The following is a 17,791-nucleotide window of genomic DNA, read 5'->3' on the forward strand; positions in this document are numbered from 1 at the left end:
AGAGCCTCGCACACTTTTAATTACGTGCAGAGCCTCGCACACTTTTAATTACGTTTCCAAAACAACAACAACAACAACAACAACAACAAAAAGGCCCGGGGAAGCTTCCTTTCCTTTCTCATTCCAGCAGCCGAGTGAAAGCTAAGTGCGGTTTCTCAAAGAAAAGCACTCTGCACACGCTCAGCAGCACGCTCTTCACTACGCCTTCTCGAGGTTCGGCATCCTTGCTTCCCGTTTTCCTCTTAGCCCGGTCTTGGATTAAGCGGGGCGCTCTGCCCATGCTCAGAGGCGCCCTCCCCATTGACTATGTGGTGTGGGGGGAGAGGAGAGAAAGCTTCTTTTTCTGCTGGTACTCCAGGGCTGCGTCCCTTTCCAATAATCATCATAATTTCCGTGCGCGTTTTTACGCAGGCTGCGGCGGCGCCTTTAAGCGGCACCCGCCTCCTTCGCTTGGCGTGTGTGAGTTGTCCGGCCCAGCCCAGCCTCCTCCTCCTCGGCGTCCTTTTTCCTTCCCCTTTCCCTCCCTCTGCTCCTCCTCCTCCCTCCTCGCGGTCTCCCGTTGGCGTTGGCAGGCTCCTGCGGGGGGCGCTCTCTTTCGGCTTCCTCCCGTCGAAGCCCCCCTCCCCGCCCCGACCGCCTCCAGCCTGCCTGCCGATGGCGGGGAGCTTCGATGGCTCCCTCTCCGCCCGCCCGGAGCCCCGGCAGCCTTAGGTGAACCCCGCCTCGGCCGGCGCAGGAGCAGCGGCGGCGGCAGAGCCACCGAGCTTTGTGCTGGCGGCGGCGGCGGCAACGACGGGAGGGGGCCTGCCGGTGGCTCGGATTGCGCCCGACCGCCTTGGACGCCCGCATCCCGGGCGGACCTCTCTCCCTCCGCAGCCCTCCTCCCCGCTTGGGAGCCTTATGGGGGGTGGCAGGAAGCGCCTCTGCCCTTTCCTGCCTGCGGGGAGAACGCGGCGGCCGGGCTGGGCGCGCAGGCTCTGAGAGGCAGCCCCGGCACGAGCAACTGACCAGTGGCCTTTGCAGCAGCAGCGGCAGTACCAGCGGCGGCAGTCTGCCCCCCACCCCACTCCAAACATGAGCCCCCTCTTGGGAAAATAAGCCCCCTTTCCTCGGGGGCGCACGGAACGCCTTTCGCCCGCTCCCCCACCCATCGCATCTCCCTTTCCAGCGCCCTCCGTCCGTCCCTCCCTCCGCCGGCCCTGTGCTTGGAGGCTTCTATGAGTGTCCGCTTGGGGGGAGGCCAGCAGGAAGGTAGCCCCCCTCGCCCCCGCGGCGTCCCGGCTCCGGGAGAAGGAAGAGGAGGAGAACGATGTCTTTGCGCACCGCGCTGGCGACGGGCAATGAGCGCAATGCCGAGACGGTGAGTCCCGTTTGTTTACCGGGCGCTGTGTGTGTTTGTGTTTGTGTGTGCGGGCGCGCGTGCAAGAGAAAGTGGGGGGTGGGTGGGTGGACGGGGTGGGGTCGGGGTGCGCCGGTGGCCCCTCGTTTGGCCGGTGCGCGCGCCCGCCGGCTAGTCAAATGGGGGGGTCGCTTTTGCGCCCCCAGCCACGGAGCTGGGCACTGCGGAATGACTGGCAAAGGCAGGAACCTTCCCCCCCCCGCCCCATCCCCCAATCACTAAGGCGGACAGGGAAAAATCACCACAGGCTTTTTTTCTCCCATCGATCCGTTCCGGGACGGCTGAGCCAAGCCCGGCGTTGTTTTCCGGAGGCGGCTCTCCAGGTGACCCACCGGGCCCGGCTTCTTGGATCTCTCTCCGGGGGATGGAGCGCGCGACCCCGAGACCTCCTTCACGCTATTCTGATGCGGCCTGAAAACACGGGTGGATAAGCCGCAGGGGGGGAGGGGGGACACCCCACGCTCCTAACCTTCTCCCTCCATTTGGCAAAGGATCCGCCCGCGAGGAAGGCCTGATGCCATCGGGATGGGCATTGTGCCCAGCCCTGAATGCCCGTTTTGCTTCCTCTGGCCTGCTGTTGTTAGGTAACATTTGGGTTTGGGAGCCAGGAGGTTTGGCGGCTGTGGGTTGTGGTGGTGCCTGCCGGTCAGTCTGGCAGGGTGAGCTCTCTCCCATGCACACACACCCCAGATGGGGAGTCAGTAGGGATATTCACGCTGCTGGTTGGCAGAGCCCCAGACAGATGCACCTGTGTGTGGAGGGGGGGTCTCTCTGAGAAGGCAAGGGGGTGCTGCTGATCTCCGCAGAGCTCCATGCGGTGGCTGCTCATTTTGATGTGATGCAAAGGGTCTTGGGCTGCTGTCGTGGGGGCCTGGAGGGCAATCCTTTGTCAGTCATGGAGGGTTTTAGTGGGGGCTGTGGAGGCAAAGTGCAAACACTCAGGCTGGGGCCTGTGTTCCGGATCCAGGTTTTCCTCCCTGTCATGCCAGAAGGCCCTTACACAGTGGCAGGCCTACACAGAGAGAAAGAGAGAGGGAGCAAGCTGTGAAGTCGAGGGGTTCTCAGCCTTCATTCATCTGCATGTTGTGAACCCCCAAAAACAGCACACCAAAGGCACCCCGGAGGTTACGAGATGATCGTTTTCCAAGCCAATTTGTTCAGAGTGCTTGGTCTCTCTGCTCTGGGGAAACGCTCTGTTCCAAAATATTATTCCTCAAGGCTGCAAGATGGATGGCTACTTGGTGGACATTGTGTGGAGCTCTGAATGGCCATATACTGACCCACAAGGCCCACGCCTCCTGCACATAGCTGGCGGTAGTCCCTCCCTCTGCCAAAGTATGCCCAGTGGCACTTATAGAATCCTTCATGGCCAGCTCTACATCTTACTCTGAATATTAGGCATTTGGCATTCTGGAAATTTTATACACACATGCACACACAAGTACCTAGCCCTTTTGATGGCTTAGATAAGCCAGGAAACGGAATACGTACCGTAGCTTGAGATCTCAGGCTCTGCAGTGTGTTTGGGTGAGGCAGAGCTCAGGGTGGCAGCGGCAGTTCAGGGGGTGTGAGTTTCTCCTTCCCCTCCACCTGTGTGGAGCAGAGGGTCCTGGGACGGGCGTCTAGAGGCACCTTCCTTTAGCGCAGGGGGCGAGAGAGGGCTGCCCCAGGTTATAAGAACATACGAAGAGCCGGCTGCTGGATTAGGCCAGTGACTCACCCCGTCCAGCTTCCTGTTCTCACTGTGGCCAGCCAGGCGCCTCCTCTGGAAAACTCAAGCACAACTACAACTTTGGAGGTGTTTTAAAGCAGAGGTTAGATGGCCACCTGTCGTGTGTGATCTAGCTGAGATCCCTGCATTTCAGGGGGTTGGACTAGATGACCCCTGGCGTCCCTTCCAATGCCACAGTTCTATGATTCCATGGCATAACTTTCACTGATCCTGGAATAAATTGCTTTGGGGTTAGGGGCTGGGAGGGGTCACATGGATAGAATTCTCATGGATAGAGGGATGAGAGAAGAAACCGCCGACAATTTCTGCTCTTTTAATACAATAACCCCAGTCTTAAAACATACACTTTTGTTTTTACCCAGAAGTAAGTCCACTGGGTCTTACGACCAAAAAAAGTATACAATAGGTTCTGGTTTTCGACTTTAAAAATCTCAGGTGAGCCACGGGCTTCCAAGGTTGGCAGAGCACGTCTCCTTCGGCCTCCAGCGTGCAAAAATTGTAACGAGAGCAGCCTACCTCGCAGGCTTGTTGCAGGAAGGGACTAGAAGGGCCATAGTTCAGCACTTGGCATACCCTGGCAGCATCTCTGGGTAGGGGTAGGAGAGAGAGCCCTTCTCTGAGACCCTGGAGAGCCCATCTAATCAATCCAGAGACGCAGAGATGAACCAGTGGTCCGATTCAGCCTGAGGCGGCTTCCTCTGTTCCTCGAGAAGGAAGTGTCTTTGGCCAGGCAAGCTGCAAATGTACATGGTGATGATAATGAAGATAGCAGTAATAGAAGAAATCTGTTATCCAGTCTGATAGGCGTGTGATTCCAGTTGCATCTGGCATGCATGTGGGGGGGGGGGGAGGCATGTCTTCCTTCTCCCTCAGACTGTTCATTGTGAAATCCAGGTCTTCAGCCGTCATGGCCCACGTGGCTTTGAACACGCAGGTGAGACCGGCTTCCAACCCAAACAACGCTAGTTCACACCTTTGCTGTTGTCATCGGAGGCATTTCAGGATCTCGGGCCCCACCCTGTGCTGCTGCTGCTGCTGCTGCGGCTGCTGTTAACTGTTCTCGCCAACAACAAGAGCTCCTCTCTGTTGCAACCACCACCACTGCTGTGTTTCCATGGAAGCGAAATCCTTGCCACGGCAGCCACGTGGGCCTCACCCCACAGCCTGTCCTCGGGTGGCAGCCACGCTCAAACTCGCAGGGCGGTGGCGAGGAGAAGGGTGCCTCTGAGCATGCGCCAAGCCGTGCCAAGCGCGTCTCCGCTCACCTGAGGTTATGAGTTGGGGGCTTGGGGCCCTCGTGAGCTGTCTCTGCAGAAACAATCCCTGTGGGTCAAGGGACACACCCAAAGGACAGCGATGGCCACCACCTTTGAAAGAGGATTGGGCAAGTTAACTGAGGAGAGGGCTATGGTTTTCACAGGTTTTGGGGTGGCACTGAAGAGAAGGTGCTGTCCTGGTCCTTGCGGTTGGCAGGTATTGGGAAGCCCAGACGAGGCCTTCTCCTCCGCCGGAATCAAGGGAGTGGGAACTTCCTCCTCCTCCATTTCAACAGCTCTGAGGCTCAAACCCTGAGATGTAGCCATTGACCTCAAGGACCCTCAGCTGGAGAATATTTCTCTCCCCGCTGACCCCTAGACCTCGGCATGGCTGCCCATGGCTAGCGCTGACCCGCTCCTGACGCATTTGGATTACCCTCCTGGCCTACTTCGCATGGTTGTTGTAAGCATTCCGGAGGTGGTTATGTGAAGTCTTTTACACACGCAGAAACTACGTGTGAGGAAGATTATGACAATGGATCAGCGTAGGGTGCATGTGTAAGGGCCTCCCCAGAATTTATTTTACTTCCCAGCCAACAGGGAGTTGTAGCCTGTGCACATCTAGAGGGTGCAGGGTTGGGGAAATCTGACGTCGGGCCACATTCACAACATACATCTAAAGTACTCTGATGCCACTTCAAAGAGTCATGGCTTCTTCCCCCCAAAAGAATTCTGGGAACTGTAGTTTAAGGATGCTGAGAATTGTTAGGAGACACACACACCCCATTCCCTTCCCAGAGCCACCATGCCCAGGGTTTGTTTGTTTATCGCACTGATAGTCCACCTTCTTCTCAAGTGACTTACGTGTTCCTCCTCCTCGTTGTTTAATGCCCACAACAACCCTGTGAGGTAGGTTAGGCTGAGAGAGGCGGCGACTGGCTCAAGGTCACCCAGTGAGCTTCATGGCTGAGTGGGGATTCGAACCCTAGTCTCCCAGGTCCTAGTCCGGCACACTAACCACAACACCACAGTGTTAGAAATTCCCCAGGCGCCAGGTGCGTGTTGCTATTGACACGGGTCCAGTTGCAAGTACGAGGAGATTTCTCGGTGCCAGGTTTGGTGTCGTGGTGCTTTAAAAGGCATGGTGTGAATGTGGCCATAGACTGAGGGCAACCCACAGCTGCTCAGAGCTGCTGCCTGCCAGTGCGCTGGGTCCTTAGCCTTGCTCCCCTGGTGGTGCATTTATATGCCGCTTCGTGCCGAAATCGACTTATTTGCCTCCCTTCTCCAACGAGGCGGTCGCTGTGTTGCGCTGAGTGTCGGCAGCCTCCCCGCAGCATGGAGTGACCCAAGTGCCATACCGGTTTCTCTTGAAATTGCAGCTGGTTTTGTGGCCTCTGCGCGCAGATTTCTTTCGGGGTGAGGTGTCAGGGCAGGGCCCTGCTTCCTGGCCGGCCTCCCTGCTCTGTTGCTCTTCCTGAATGAAGAAGCCGATAGCATTTCATCAGTTCGGCAGAAAGCGCAGCTCTCCTCCTCCTGCAACCTCGGCCAGACGCTTTGGCCGACTACCCCCCCAAATCCGCTGGGCTCCTGTTGCTGCTTGAGGGCTCCCTCTGCACGGAAGTATCCCTGGCTGTCTGGGTGGGAGCAAGCCAGATCCTGCCCCCAGGAAGCTGGAATCCTGCACTCAGCAGAAATCGCGTGAGTCAAGGGAACTTAATGGGGCCTGTTTGTTTGCTCCAGGCTTTCTCCTCTTAATAACTGCAATGGCTTCGTAAGGAAAGCAAACCTGTACTTTTAGTTATTTATTTATATTTTAAAAAGTGTCTAGAAGTGGGGGCCGTTTTGCTCCCTAAGGAAAGCCCCAGGGTACCATTTTACTGGGCCAGCTTAGATTGGCGTGAGAACATCTGAGCCCTTGAGTTGTGTGGAAGTTTTTGTTGGGAAGGATGCCAATGTTTATATCTCCAAAGCTATACAAATATATATATATATATATTTCAGTCTTGTCTTTGCGTCTCCGAAAAAGCCAGGAGCTTTTGAAACTTGAGTGTCGGCTGGAATGTCTCATCTAAGTCTTGGGATTTGCTAGGTGATCTTTGAGTATCACGCTGCCTCTTGAACCTCGGTCTGGAGCAGGCACCCCCAAACTTTGGCCTTCCAGATGTTTTGGACTACAATTCCCATCTTCCCCGACCACTGGCCCTGTTAGCTAGGGATCATGGGAGTTGTAGGCCAAAACATCTGGAGGGCCGCAGTTTGGGGGTGCCTGGTCTGGAGCGTTGGCAAGGCTCCTGGCCTACCCTGCAGGGCTCTACAGATACCATGGCGGTGTTTGTGAAGTATGTTGAATGCTGTGGAGTGCTCGATCAACGCTGAATGTGCTTGTATTTGGCCTGATCTGTGCTTCGTGCTCCAGTCCCAACCTGTTTATTGAGTTTGGGGTGGGTTTAAAAACTCAGCAGCAACTATGGCAGTGGAGCAGTGTTAGAAACTCAGATGTATAAGCTGGCGACTACTCTTGCTCAGGCCGCAAAGAAAAAGCAACTTGGTTCCAGAAATTCATTCCAGTTGTGCAGATAATATGTAAGTGATACAATTCTACAGGATGGGGTATTAGTGTGTGAAAACAGTCCAGATCCAATGATCCCCAGATGGTGGAGATGTTAGGCACTATCCTGGCGCTCAGGCACCTTCACTTGGTCCCAAGTGATCGAAAGCCAGGTGCAAAATGCGCCTGGCACCTGGCTAATTTCGAACACTGCAGTGAAGTAAGAATGGGGGGCTGAGTACGTCACTGGGCATGGCAGTTTGGGGAGGGGGCTTTGAGGACAAAGTTTGCGACAGGGGAATAATCAGGAAACTGTGCGGTGGTTTGGCTTGGCGAAGGGCAGGTGTGGCCTGTCAATTTCTGAGCATCCCCTCTTGTGTCCAGAGCAGAGACAGATTTTGTGGAGCTTAACCTATTTGCCCACACTGGGTGCTAAGCTGAAAGGGCACTGCGACAATGAGGTAGAATGGGAGGCGAGATTCCAGGAAGTGCCGAATTTTGGCGTCTCCCAGGGCGTTGCTGAAATTTGAAAGCCCAAAGTCCGGCACTGTCCAAAGCTGTGTTCTAGTTAAAGTATCACTGAGATTAGGGTAAGAAGCACCAGTCTGAAACTGAAGAGGGGTAGGTGTCACGCAGACTGTGTGTGTATTGCCAACACGTATTTAATCTGTGGAACTCCCTCCCACTGGAGGCAGGGATGGCCCCCAACTTGGATGGATTTAAAAGAGGAAGAGAGTGGAATTGGTGGCTACCAGCCATGATGGGCTCTGCTCTGTCTCCACGGTCAGAGGCAGCGATGCTTTTGAATCCCTGTTGCTGGAAAGCACAGGAGGGGAGTGTTCCTCCTGTGCTCAGATCCTGCTTGCTGGTTTCCCACAGGCATCCGGTTGGCCGCTGTGAGAGCTGAATGCTAGGCTAGATGGCCCACGGGCAGGATCTTGTTATGTTCTTAATGCTCAGTTCAAGTTCAGCTCCAGATCCCCCTGCCTGGAAGATGCCAGGACTGTGGAGAAGGAGAGACCCTTCTGCGTTGTGTGAGGACCAAAAAGCTTCCTGAGCCAGATGTCCCCTTTTCTGGGGTCCTTGCCCATCCCCTTGGCTGCCAGGGGAAGATCCATCAGAGTCCTGCAATCCCCGCCTGCTTTCTCCCTGCCTGGATTGCCCAACCTGTATATCTTTCAGTCAAGTGAGTTGTGATATGGCTTGGTCTAGATGAGCCTCAGCGAGCCCTTTCCCATTCTGCCGCTCCAAGATTCTATGTTAATGGAAGCGGTTTGGGTTTCAATTTTTTGTGCAACGTTTAATATGTATTTGGTTGTGTGTTTTTTTCTTGCAGCGCCTTTAATCCTTCTCCACCTCGCCTTGAGCAGATTCTAAATGAATAAATCCCCTCTCTCTTGCATGCAACATAAAAGCAGCCTCCTCTTTGCACACCTGTGTGTGTGTGTTTGTTCATTCGTCCATCCCCTGCTGGCATCCAGCACATCCCCTCGCCCTGCCCTCCATTCCTTGTGGCGCATGGCGTGTTGTGTTCTAGTGCATTATTGATGGGCTTTGAGGTGGAGGTTGCAGAGGAAAGGGGGGTGGGTGGGCTGTGTGTGGTGCTAGGCCCTCCCCACCCCCAGCTAGCCTGACAGGCGTCCTTCCTCGGCGTCCCACAATGCATTGAGGCATTCCTGAATAGCCTCCCATGGGAATGCAGAGCGAGCTTTTCAGAAAGGCCAGGCTGTGACAGCGAGCATGTTACCAACACCCACCAACACCCCCCCCAAAAAAATCTTTCCCAGGCGGCACAAAAATCCACAAATGCCAGGATGTTTTTTCCCCCCAGGGCTTGTGCGCAAGATACGGTAAGCTTGCAAGCAGGTTTTCCCACCCCCTCCCCGTCACCTGCCCCTGTCTCCGGAACCATCTTTGCCCTTTCCTTGCTGGGGAGCGAGCCAGATTCCTGGTCTCTGCACCCCCTGGAGACCCGCCTGTTGCATCCCAGAATGCATTGCTGCCGGCCAGCGCCGTCTCCTTTGGTTCACGTTGGGACCTGTTGCCCAGGGCGCTTAAGTTGGGGAGATCTCTAATCCTCCTTCCCAGTGAGTCTCTCTCCCCTTTATTTTGCAAAAGTAAAAACAAAAGACACACGATCCACCAAAATAAGTAATTGGGAGTCTGGAACCAGGAGCTTTGATTTGGGCTGAGTTTGGCCTCTTTAGGGACGCGGGTGGCGCTATGGGAGGGACGCGGGTGGCGCTGTGGTCGAAACCACTGAGCCTAGGGCTTGCCAATCAGAAGGTCGGCGGTTCGAATCCCTGTGACGGGGTGAGCTCCTGTTGCTCGGTCCCAGCTCCTGCCAACCTAGCAGTTCGAAAGCACGTCAAAGTGCAAGTAGATAAATAGGTACCGCTCCGGCAGGGAGGTAAACGGCATTTCCGTGCGCTGCTCTGGTTCGCCAGAAGTGGCTTAGTCATGGTGGCCACGTGACCCGGAAGCTGTATGCCGGCTCCCTCGGCCAGTAAAGCGGGATGAGCGGCTCAACCCCAGAGTCGTCCGCAACCGGACCTAACGGTCAGAGGTCCCTTTGAGTAAGCCAAGGCAATGGAGCACTCCCAGAAAGAAAGAAAGAATGCCTGCCTTGGGAAAGGGGGCTTTTGGCTGAATGTTAGCACTGAGTCTCCTTTCGGGAATCGCACCTGTTTTGCTGGGGAGGGATTCTGGTTCGAGATGGCAAGAGACATGGATGGTGTCAGTTGGTTTGTTTGCTTTGCTCTTGTTTCCCACTTTCTTCTCCAAGGAGCTCAAGATTGGCGTACCTGGTTCTTCCCCCCCTTCCTCATATAATCCCCACAAGAACCCTGGGAGGTGGGCTGGGCTGAGAGAGGCAGTGATTGGCCCAAGATCACCACCTAGCCAGCTTCATGGCCAGGCAAGTGGGGATTTGAACCCTGGTCTCTCCCAGGCCCATGTCCAACACTTATATATATATATATATATATATATATATATATATATATATATATTATTGAGATAAGTAAATAAAGAAAAATGGGAAAAGAGTAAAAGAAAGATCATAGAATCATAGAGTTGGAAGAGACCACAAGGGCCATCCAGTCCAACCCCCTGCCAAGCAGGAAACACCATCAAAGCATTCTTGACATATCACATATGCCTGTCAAGCCTCTGCTTAAAGACCTCCAAAGAAGGAGACTCTACCACACTTCTTGGCAGCAAATTCCACTGTTGAACAGCTCTTACTGTCAGGAAGTTCTTCCTAATGTTTAGGAGGAATCTTCTTTCTTGAAGTTTGAATCCATTGCTCCGTGTCCACTTCTCTGGAGCAGCAGAAAACAACCTTTCACCCTCCTCTATATGACATCCTTTTATATATTTGAACATGGCTATCATATCACCCCTTAACCTTCTCTTCTCCAGGCTAAACATACCCAGCTCCCTAAGCCGTTCCTCGTAAGGCATCGTTTCCAAGCCTTTGACCATTTTGGTTGCCCTCTTCTGGACACGTTCCAGCTTATCAGTATCCTTCTTGAACTGTGGTGCCCAGAACTGGACACAGTACTCCAGGTGAGGTCTGACCAGAGCAGAATACAGTGGTACTATTACTTCCCTTGATCTAGATGCTATACTCCTATTGATGCAGCCCATAATTGCATTGGCTTTTTTAGCTGCTGCATCACACTGTTGACTCATGTCAAGTTTGTGGTCTACCAAGACTCCTAGATCCTTTTCACATGTACTGCTCTCAAGCCAGGTATCTCCCATCCTGAATGATATATAAGAGTTTGGCACTATTAACTGCTACACCACCCTTTGGAAGAAGAGGATGTACAAGAAAACACATTAACTAGCTCTGTCGAAAGCAGATGAACCTAGGAACATAGGAATCTGCCTTGTACTGTAGGGTTACCCGACGTCCCCGGTTCCCGGGGACAGTCCCTGTATTTGCAAATCTGTCCCCGGACAACTTCCGTCCCTGGAATGTCCCCAGATTTGCAAATCTGTCCCCAGGAAACGTGGCAGCGGCAGCCTCAGCAGCCCGGAGCCAGCCTGGTAGCACAGTTGGCTCTGGCTGGTTTCAGGAGCTGCTCGCTACCTGCTTCCCCACTGCCAAAGGGGAACCAGGAACGTCCGGTGGTGCAGATCTCCTGCCCCCTTCCCTCTTTGTTTTGACAGATCGGGGGAGGCTCGGGAGTCATGGGGAGGCAGGCGTTGCCCAGGAGGGGTCCAAGGCTCATGGTTTCTCTGCCAGGCAAGGTGCAAATCCCTTCTTTTGCACCTTGTGAAACATAAATGCGCATAGATGCCAACGGGGATTGAACCTGGACCTTCTGCTTGCAAGGGAGGTTCTACGTCACTTGGCCGTGTACCTTCCCCTTGAAAACCAGGTGGATTTAAAATCTACGAGTCATCTGCACTGCCTATGGTTTCTGCTGAGATTTAGGTACCAGTATGTGTCCTGTTTGTTGTCGCTGGACAGATAGCCTGTAAATGTTGGCATAGCCCAAATACTATATATATACTACACACACACACACACACACACACACACACACACACACACACACACATATACATATTGCATTTATTCCTCTGAGACGATCAGTGTGGCACACATGGTTCTTCTTGGTCCTTCCTGTTTTATTCTCACAGCAACAATTTGAGGAAGTTTATGTTGAGAGAGAGAGACTGAAGCAGGGATTCGAACTCAGGCCTCTCCAGTCCTTGACCAGCACTCCAACCACTGCTACGGTGTTCTTAGCTAAGTCCTCCTATCAGCTTGTGTAGCCAGAGCTCTGTGATCCAGGGAATAACTGCTTGTTGCCCAATGGAGTATGCAGAGATACCAAAAGGCTTTGTTCATAAGGGCTTCGGCAGGGGTACAAAAACATTTGCAAACTTCAGGGCTTGAGCAGAGATTAAAGAGCAGCAGCAGGAGGCACTGCTAACTTTGGGGGCTTTTTTTACACACGCCCCACAAACCTTTATGCACTTCCTACTCTCTTTACACCCCCCCTTTTTTAGGTACCACGAGTCAGAGACATTTCCTGCCTGCCTCCCACCAGCACCCCTCGTGCCTGAACTTCTGTAATTCTAGTTCACAGCCTAATTCAGCGCCGAAATTATCAGCGCATAGTTAAACCGTGGAACTCCCTCCCACAGGAGTCAGCAACGGCTACCCACTTGGATGGCTTTTAAAGAGGACCGGACAAATTCGCAGAGGAGGAAAGAGCTATCCAGTGTCTACTAGCCAGGATGGCTCTGCTCTGACTCGGCGGTCGGAGGCAGCAGTTGCTGGAAACCGCAGGAGGGGAGACTTGTGTTCAAACCCTGCTTGAGGGTTCCCCATGATGGGCATCTGGTTGGCCACTGTGAGAACAGGATGCCCTTTGGCCTGATCCAGCAGGAGAGGAGATGGAGGTGTGGAGGGCAGGGTTATCAATAGCTCCTGGTCACGATGGCTGCCAGGATCAGAGCAGTGTTAGAAACTCCGATATCAAACCTAGGTTATGATCACCACAACAGAATATCTATTTGCCGGGGGTTGGACTAGATGACCCTCGGGTCCCTTCCAGCACTCTAACCACTGCACCAAACTGACTAGTTAGCCCTTTGGTCTAATCCACCTTCTGGATTTTTGTTGAAGTCCCATTGGGGTTTGGAGAGCATCTTAGGCACCTGCAGCCCTCGGCTCCCCTTCCGAGTTGCTTTCTCCCAATGTAGGTTTTTTTTTTTACTCGAAAGAACTGAAAAGTAATTGACAGGTGCTACTTGCAATGAGAAAGTAACGTGGGGTGTTGTGTGAGCCCTGGGTGCACGTCTCTGCAAGTTAAGGAGTTCACTGTGCAGGCTGGAGGCTGGAGCGGGCTTTTGGTGGTTCTAAGTTGCGCCACTTAATTTCTGGCTTTGGGGAGTCCTGCCATGAGCTCCGAAGGCCCCCAGACAAGTTGCCATCTTATCGGCCGCTTCCTCCCAAAGCTATCTCTGCTGCCCCAGAGGACAGCGCGTAATGGGTCACAAAAAGGCGCTTTGTTCTAATTGGAAACAAGGAAACCGAACAGTTGCGCATCGTTGGGGCTGCTTCTTCCCAGAAGGTTCAGGGCCCATCGACCGAGCAAAATGCAAAGCGTAGTGTGGCCTTCTGCATCATCTCTTACGCTCCCACCCCCCCCACCCCCGAAATCCCAGGCAGGCAGAAAAAAAGACAAGAGGTCATTTATTTATTTACTTATTTCTGTATCACATTTATATTCCACTCCCCCCCCCTCCGAGGAGCTCAAGGTGGGCGCACATAGCTCTCCTCCTCCTCATGTCATCCTCACAACAGCCCTGTGAGGTAGGTTAGGCTGAGAGATGCACTGACTGGCATCACCTAGGCCACCCAGTGAGTTTCATGGCCTAAAATGTGGCGTGGGGGATTTGAACTCTGCTCTCTCCCAAGGCTTAGTCTGACTCTAACCACTGCCCCACACTGGCTCTCAGTGGGTGGGAGGCTGTGCCCAGCTTGGTGGGCACCACCTTGGGCAGGCCTGGGTAAAGGGGCAGGTGTCTCAGGCCGTGCATAGAGGTAATAGAATCATCAAATTGGACAGTTGGAAGGGTCCCCAAGGGGCATCTAGTCCAGCCCTCTGCAGTGCAGGAATCTCACTACCTCTGCTTAAAAACTTTCCCAGGAATTCCATTCCCCGGTCCAACAGACTCCCTCGGAAGGGGGTCCTCTCCCTCCCAAGGGAGCCACCAAGGACAGTCTCCATAGCACCAGATAGATTAGATGTAGCTGAAGTTTCGGAAGGCCCCGGTACCTCTCTCTGGAAACTGAGTCCCCAAACTGGGGAGGGGACTCGGTGGCTGAGCAGCTGCTTGGCATGCAGAAAGCCGCAAATTCGATCTTTGGCATTCGTAGTGACGCAACCTCACTTTGCAAGTCTGGCAAAGACCCCCCCCCCATCTGCAAGAGACTCCGGGGAGCCTGTGGGAGCAAGCAGTTCTGGACTTGATGGACCAGTGGTCTGAGTCAGTATGACAACAGCAACACAGCTATCCCTGCTCTGTTTAACTGGTAGGATCATAGTCTTCTTCTTCTTCCTCCTCCTCTTCTTCCTCTTCTCCCTCTTCTTCCTCTTATTATAATAATGAGGACACTAATGGAACCTCCAGGTCCAGAAGAAGTCTATCTAGAGTTCTATGGTCTTAGGGGTATTTGGCCACTGTGAGAAAGGGATGCTGGACCAGCAGCCAGGCTCTTCGTGGGTTCTTAGGCCAAGGAGGTTTGAAAGGGCTGTTCTCTCTCAGGTGCATCAGCGCCTGCCGTCCCGGCTCCCGAGAGCCCCATGGCAAGAGGGGCGCACGCCCTGAGCTCAGGATGAGCCCTGTGAACCATCAGCGGAAGGAGATGCTGCTGTTCCTTCCTCAGGAAGGAGTTGCCAGCTGCAGAGTTTTACACTGGGTGTGTGTGTGTGTTCCCCAGGAGACTGCAGCGAGTTCGCGGGGAGCTCAGAGAGGTCGTGGCAGCAGCTGCCACAACCAATGGAGCCGACCTGGCAGTGGTCATAAGAACCACCTTGTGCAATTAAGATGCTGCCGGCCGGGTGCACAGCTAGGTGACCTGTGTGACGGGGAGGCTGCCTGCCTTAGTGCTTCCTTCCTTGTTCCTTTGTGTGACGTTACTGACCTCTGAATGCTCCCCAGTCCCCACCCTATTTCTCTGCCACCTGCAAAAGTGGCAACACCAGCCTGCTGCGGCTGTCACGGTGGCTTGATTCTGGCAAGCCCTACCTTAAGCTGCCCTTGCAAGAGCTGAGGTGCCGAACTGCTCAGGATTAGCAAAGTTGCTTTGCAAGCGAGCCAAGCAGGAGCTGCTTTGTACTGGCTGTTAGGTATATGCAGAGAGAGAGAGAGAGGGTGACTTAAAACACAAGGGAATAAAAAGCAGTCACTCCCCCAGTGGATCTGCCAGTTGGCGGTTTATCCAGCTCAATTTACTTCGAGGTCGGTACACAAATATGTCTCGTTTCCTCACTGTGACTTAATACACAACAATTACCTTTTTAGAAAGGGGGATTTTGGAATCTCTGGTTTTAAATGTTGCTTTATGTTTAAATGTTGCTTTGGTTTTAAATGTTGCTTTTTAATGATGATGTAACAGAAGCTGAATGTGGAAGATTCCAGACAGATAAAATAAAGCGCACACACCGTTAAACTGCGGAACTCCCTGCCACAGTGATGGCCATCAGTGTAGATGGCTTTAAAAAGGATGAGACAAATTCATGGAAGAGGAGAGGGCTATTGATGGCTACTAGCTAGGATGGTTCTGCTCTGCCCTCCACAGTCAGAGGCAGCAATGCTTCTGAATACCAGTTGCTGGAAAGCCCAGTTCTCAGATCCTGCTTGCCAGGTTCCCACTGGGGCCCAGAGTGGTGGGGGAAACCCAGCCAGATGGGTGGGGTATAAATAATAAATAATTAATAAAAATAATAATAATCTGGTTAGCCACTGTGAGTGCAGGGAGCTGGATTCGATGGGCCCTTCGTCTGATCCAGCAGACTGTTTTTATGTTCTCCTTTCCCTCCTTTTCCAAACACATTTAGGAACAGGATGGGAGCAAGTTGCCTTGGGACCCGGGCTCATCTGCCTCAGGCCATGAGCCTCGGAGCAGAGCCCCAATTGAGACGGCTTGCTTTGAGAATTGCAAGGATGGTTAACTCTCCCTTTGTCTGCCCAGCCCATAACTTCTTGCTACTACTGACGTCTTGCAGGCTGGAGGTGGCCTCGCGGAGGGCAGCAACAGGCTCGGGGCTCAAAGCCCAGGCCCTGGTCCTTCACACAAATGCTCTTGTGGGATTTACTGTCCTCCGCTGTGCTGTGAGCAGAGCGACTGGTGGCTGCAACAGAGCTTGCCTCCCTGCGCCGGGTCTGCCTTCTCCGCCACACTCAGAGAAAGCGCCTTCTGAGGCAGAAAAATGCGCCTCCCGGCTCTCTCGTTCGGTCCACTCAAGGAAGAAATGGGGCAGAAAAGGGTCCCTTTGTGTGTGCGGGGAAGGGAAGGCCCAGTGGGGGTGGGGTTGCCATGTGTGCGCAGGGGGATGTCAAGGCAGGCTGCCTTTGGTGTGTCCTTTTGAGACTAAAATTTGCTTGCACAGATTCCTCTGGTCTTCACGGGGACATTGACAACATTTCCAATTACGGTTCCTGCTGGAATAATAGCAGTTTTGGAAGGGGCGAGTCTTGTCCGATTCATGCTTGTCTGTTTTGAAACTTGGCAGCAAGTTTCATAGAGTTGTAGATTTGTAAGATACCCAAAGGACATCTAGTCCAACCCCTTGCAATGCAGGAAATGTTGCCAGCCTCTCATTCCCTTGGGACCATAAGGAGTATCGAAAGGGCGCCTGCTACCACTCAGCCTTTGAGGTCATTCCTTCAGGGGGGGCTCCCCACCTGCTGAGGGGTTCCAGCCGAGGGCTGACGCTTGTGAGATTTTGGGGCCAACCTGAAAAAAAATATTTCATGTTCCCCAGCCATTTAGCCCAACAATGATGTGGCTTTATCTGCCTCCTGTGTTTACAGCTTTTAATAGAGGGCTCTCTATCACTGGAGATTTGTAATCAGAGGTTGGGTGGCCACCTGTCATGGATTATTTGTGATTCTTGCATTGCAGGGGTTGGAGTAGATGATCCTTGGGGGTCCCTTCCAACGATCCTGTGAATATGATTTTTAATGCTGCGTTGACCACTGATATTCCTTTTGCTTTTCAATTGTCGTACCAGTGCCTTGTTAGCCGCTTGGAAACCCTGTTTTAGAAAACCAGGTATAAATACGTAAGTGGTTTTAAAATGGGATTAGACTGATTAATTCGGGATAAGGCTATCAATGGCTGCTCACCACAATGGCTATGTTCTGCCTACTTGGCCGGTCGGAGGGAGCAATGCTTCTGAAAACCGGTTGCTAGAAGCCACAGGAGGGGAGCAGTCATAGTTGTGCTTGTGTTCTGCTTTGAGGCTTCTCGGAGGCATCTGTTAGCCACTGGTGAGAACAGAATGCTGGACTAGATGGTTGGGCCATTGGCCAGATGTTTTGGACTACAATTCCCATCTTCCCTCACCACTGGTCTGGTTAGCTAGGGATCATGGGAGTTGTAGGCCAAAACATCTGGAGGGCTGAAGTTTGGGGATGCCTGGCTTGATCCATCCAGCAGGCTCCTCTTAGCTTCTCATGTCAATCAATCAAAGAAACATTTTATTATACGGGTCACAGACCTGCTAACAAATTCTTACGTCCCTAAAATCAGGTTTTAAGAATCCGAACTGGTACTTTGCCCCCTTAGTGCCATGGGGTGTTTGGGGGGATTTGTCTAGGCAAGGCACGCCCAAACGCAGCCCTCCAGCTGTTTTGGGACTACAATTCCCATCATCCCTGACCACTGGTTCTGTTAGCTAGGGATGATGGGAGTTGTAGTCCCAAAACAGCTGGAGAGCCGAGTTTGGGGATGCCCGGTCTAGGCCTTTGGAAGCATCAACATGAGCAGGTTCTGGGCTCAGCAAAGGGTGATGGGGATGGCTGCCGTTTAATTTGATTAGGTGGCAGGGACAGAGTGTGCATTTGGACATATCTAGCGGCCATAATGCAGTTTTGGGTGGGAATACTCCGCAGCGATTCAGCAGTGGCAGCGATGACATTTTGGGGGTCATTTATCTGCCCGGAGCCACAGAATGGAGAGCAACTGCTGGCAAGTACTGGGGGGTTCATCTGATCAGACTCCTGGGTCTGACCCCCCCCCTCAGATAGCAGCTGCTGGAGGGTGGGGGTGGACCTGTTGACAACCCCCCCCCCCCGGCCGTTCCTCCTAAGCTTCA

The 17,791-nt window shown here is 53.3% G+C and overlaps 1 protein-coding gene across 9 annotated transcripts in view; it reads left to right on the plus strand.

Moving 5' to 3' along the window:
* Positions 1-541: 541 nt before the first annotated feature.
* The window catches only part of MARK4 (microtubule affinity regulating kinase 4), a 56,140-nt gene continuing 38,890 nt past the window's right edge, over positions 542-17,791 (plus strand). For all 9 annotated transcript variants that reach the window (XR_015950723.1, XM_035117679.3, XM_035117674.3 and 6 more), the window contains exon 1: positions 542-1,360. Coding sequence is in view for 8 of the 9 variants with exons in the window: in XM_035117679.3 (XP_034973570.1) it covers positions 1,310-1,360 (51 nt within the window). In the remaining variant the exon portion in view is untranslated. The remainder of the gene's footprint in view (positions 1,361-17,791) is intronic.

Source organism: Zootoca vivipara, chromosome 6 (genome assembly GCF_965207765.1).
Source record: "Zootoca vivipara chromosome 6, rZooViv2.hap1.1, whole genome shotgun sequence".
In the NCBI taxonomy this organism is placed as follows: Eukaryota; Metazoa; Chordata; class Lepidosauria; order Squamata; family Lacertidae; genus Zootoca; species Zootoca vivipara.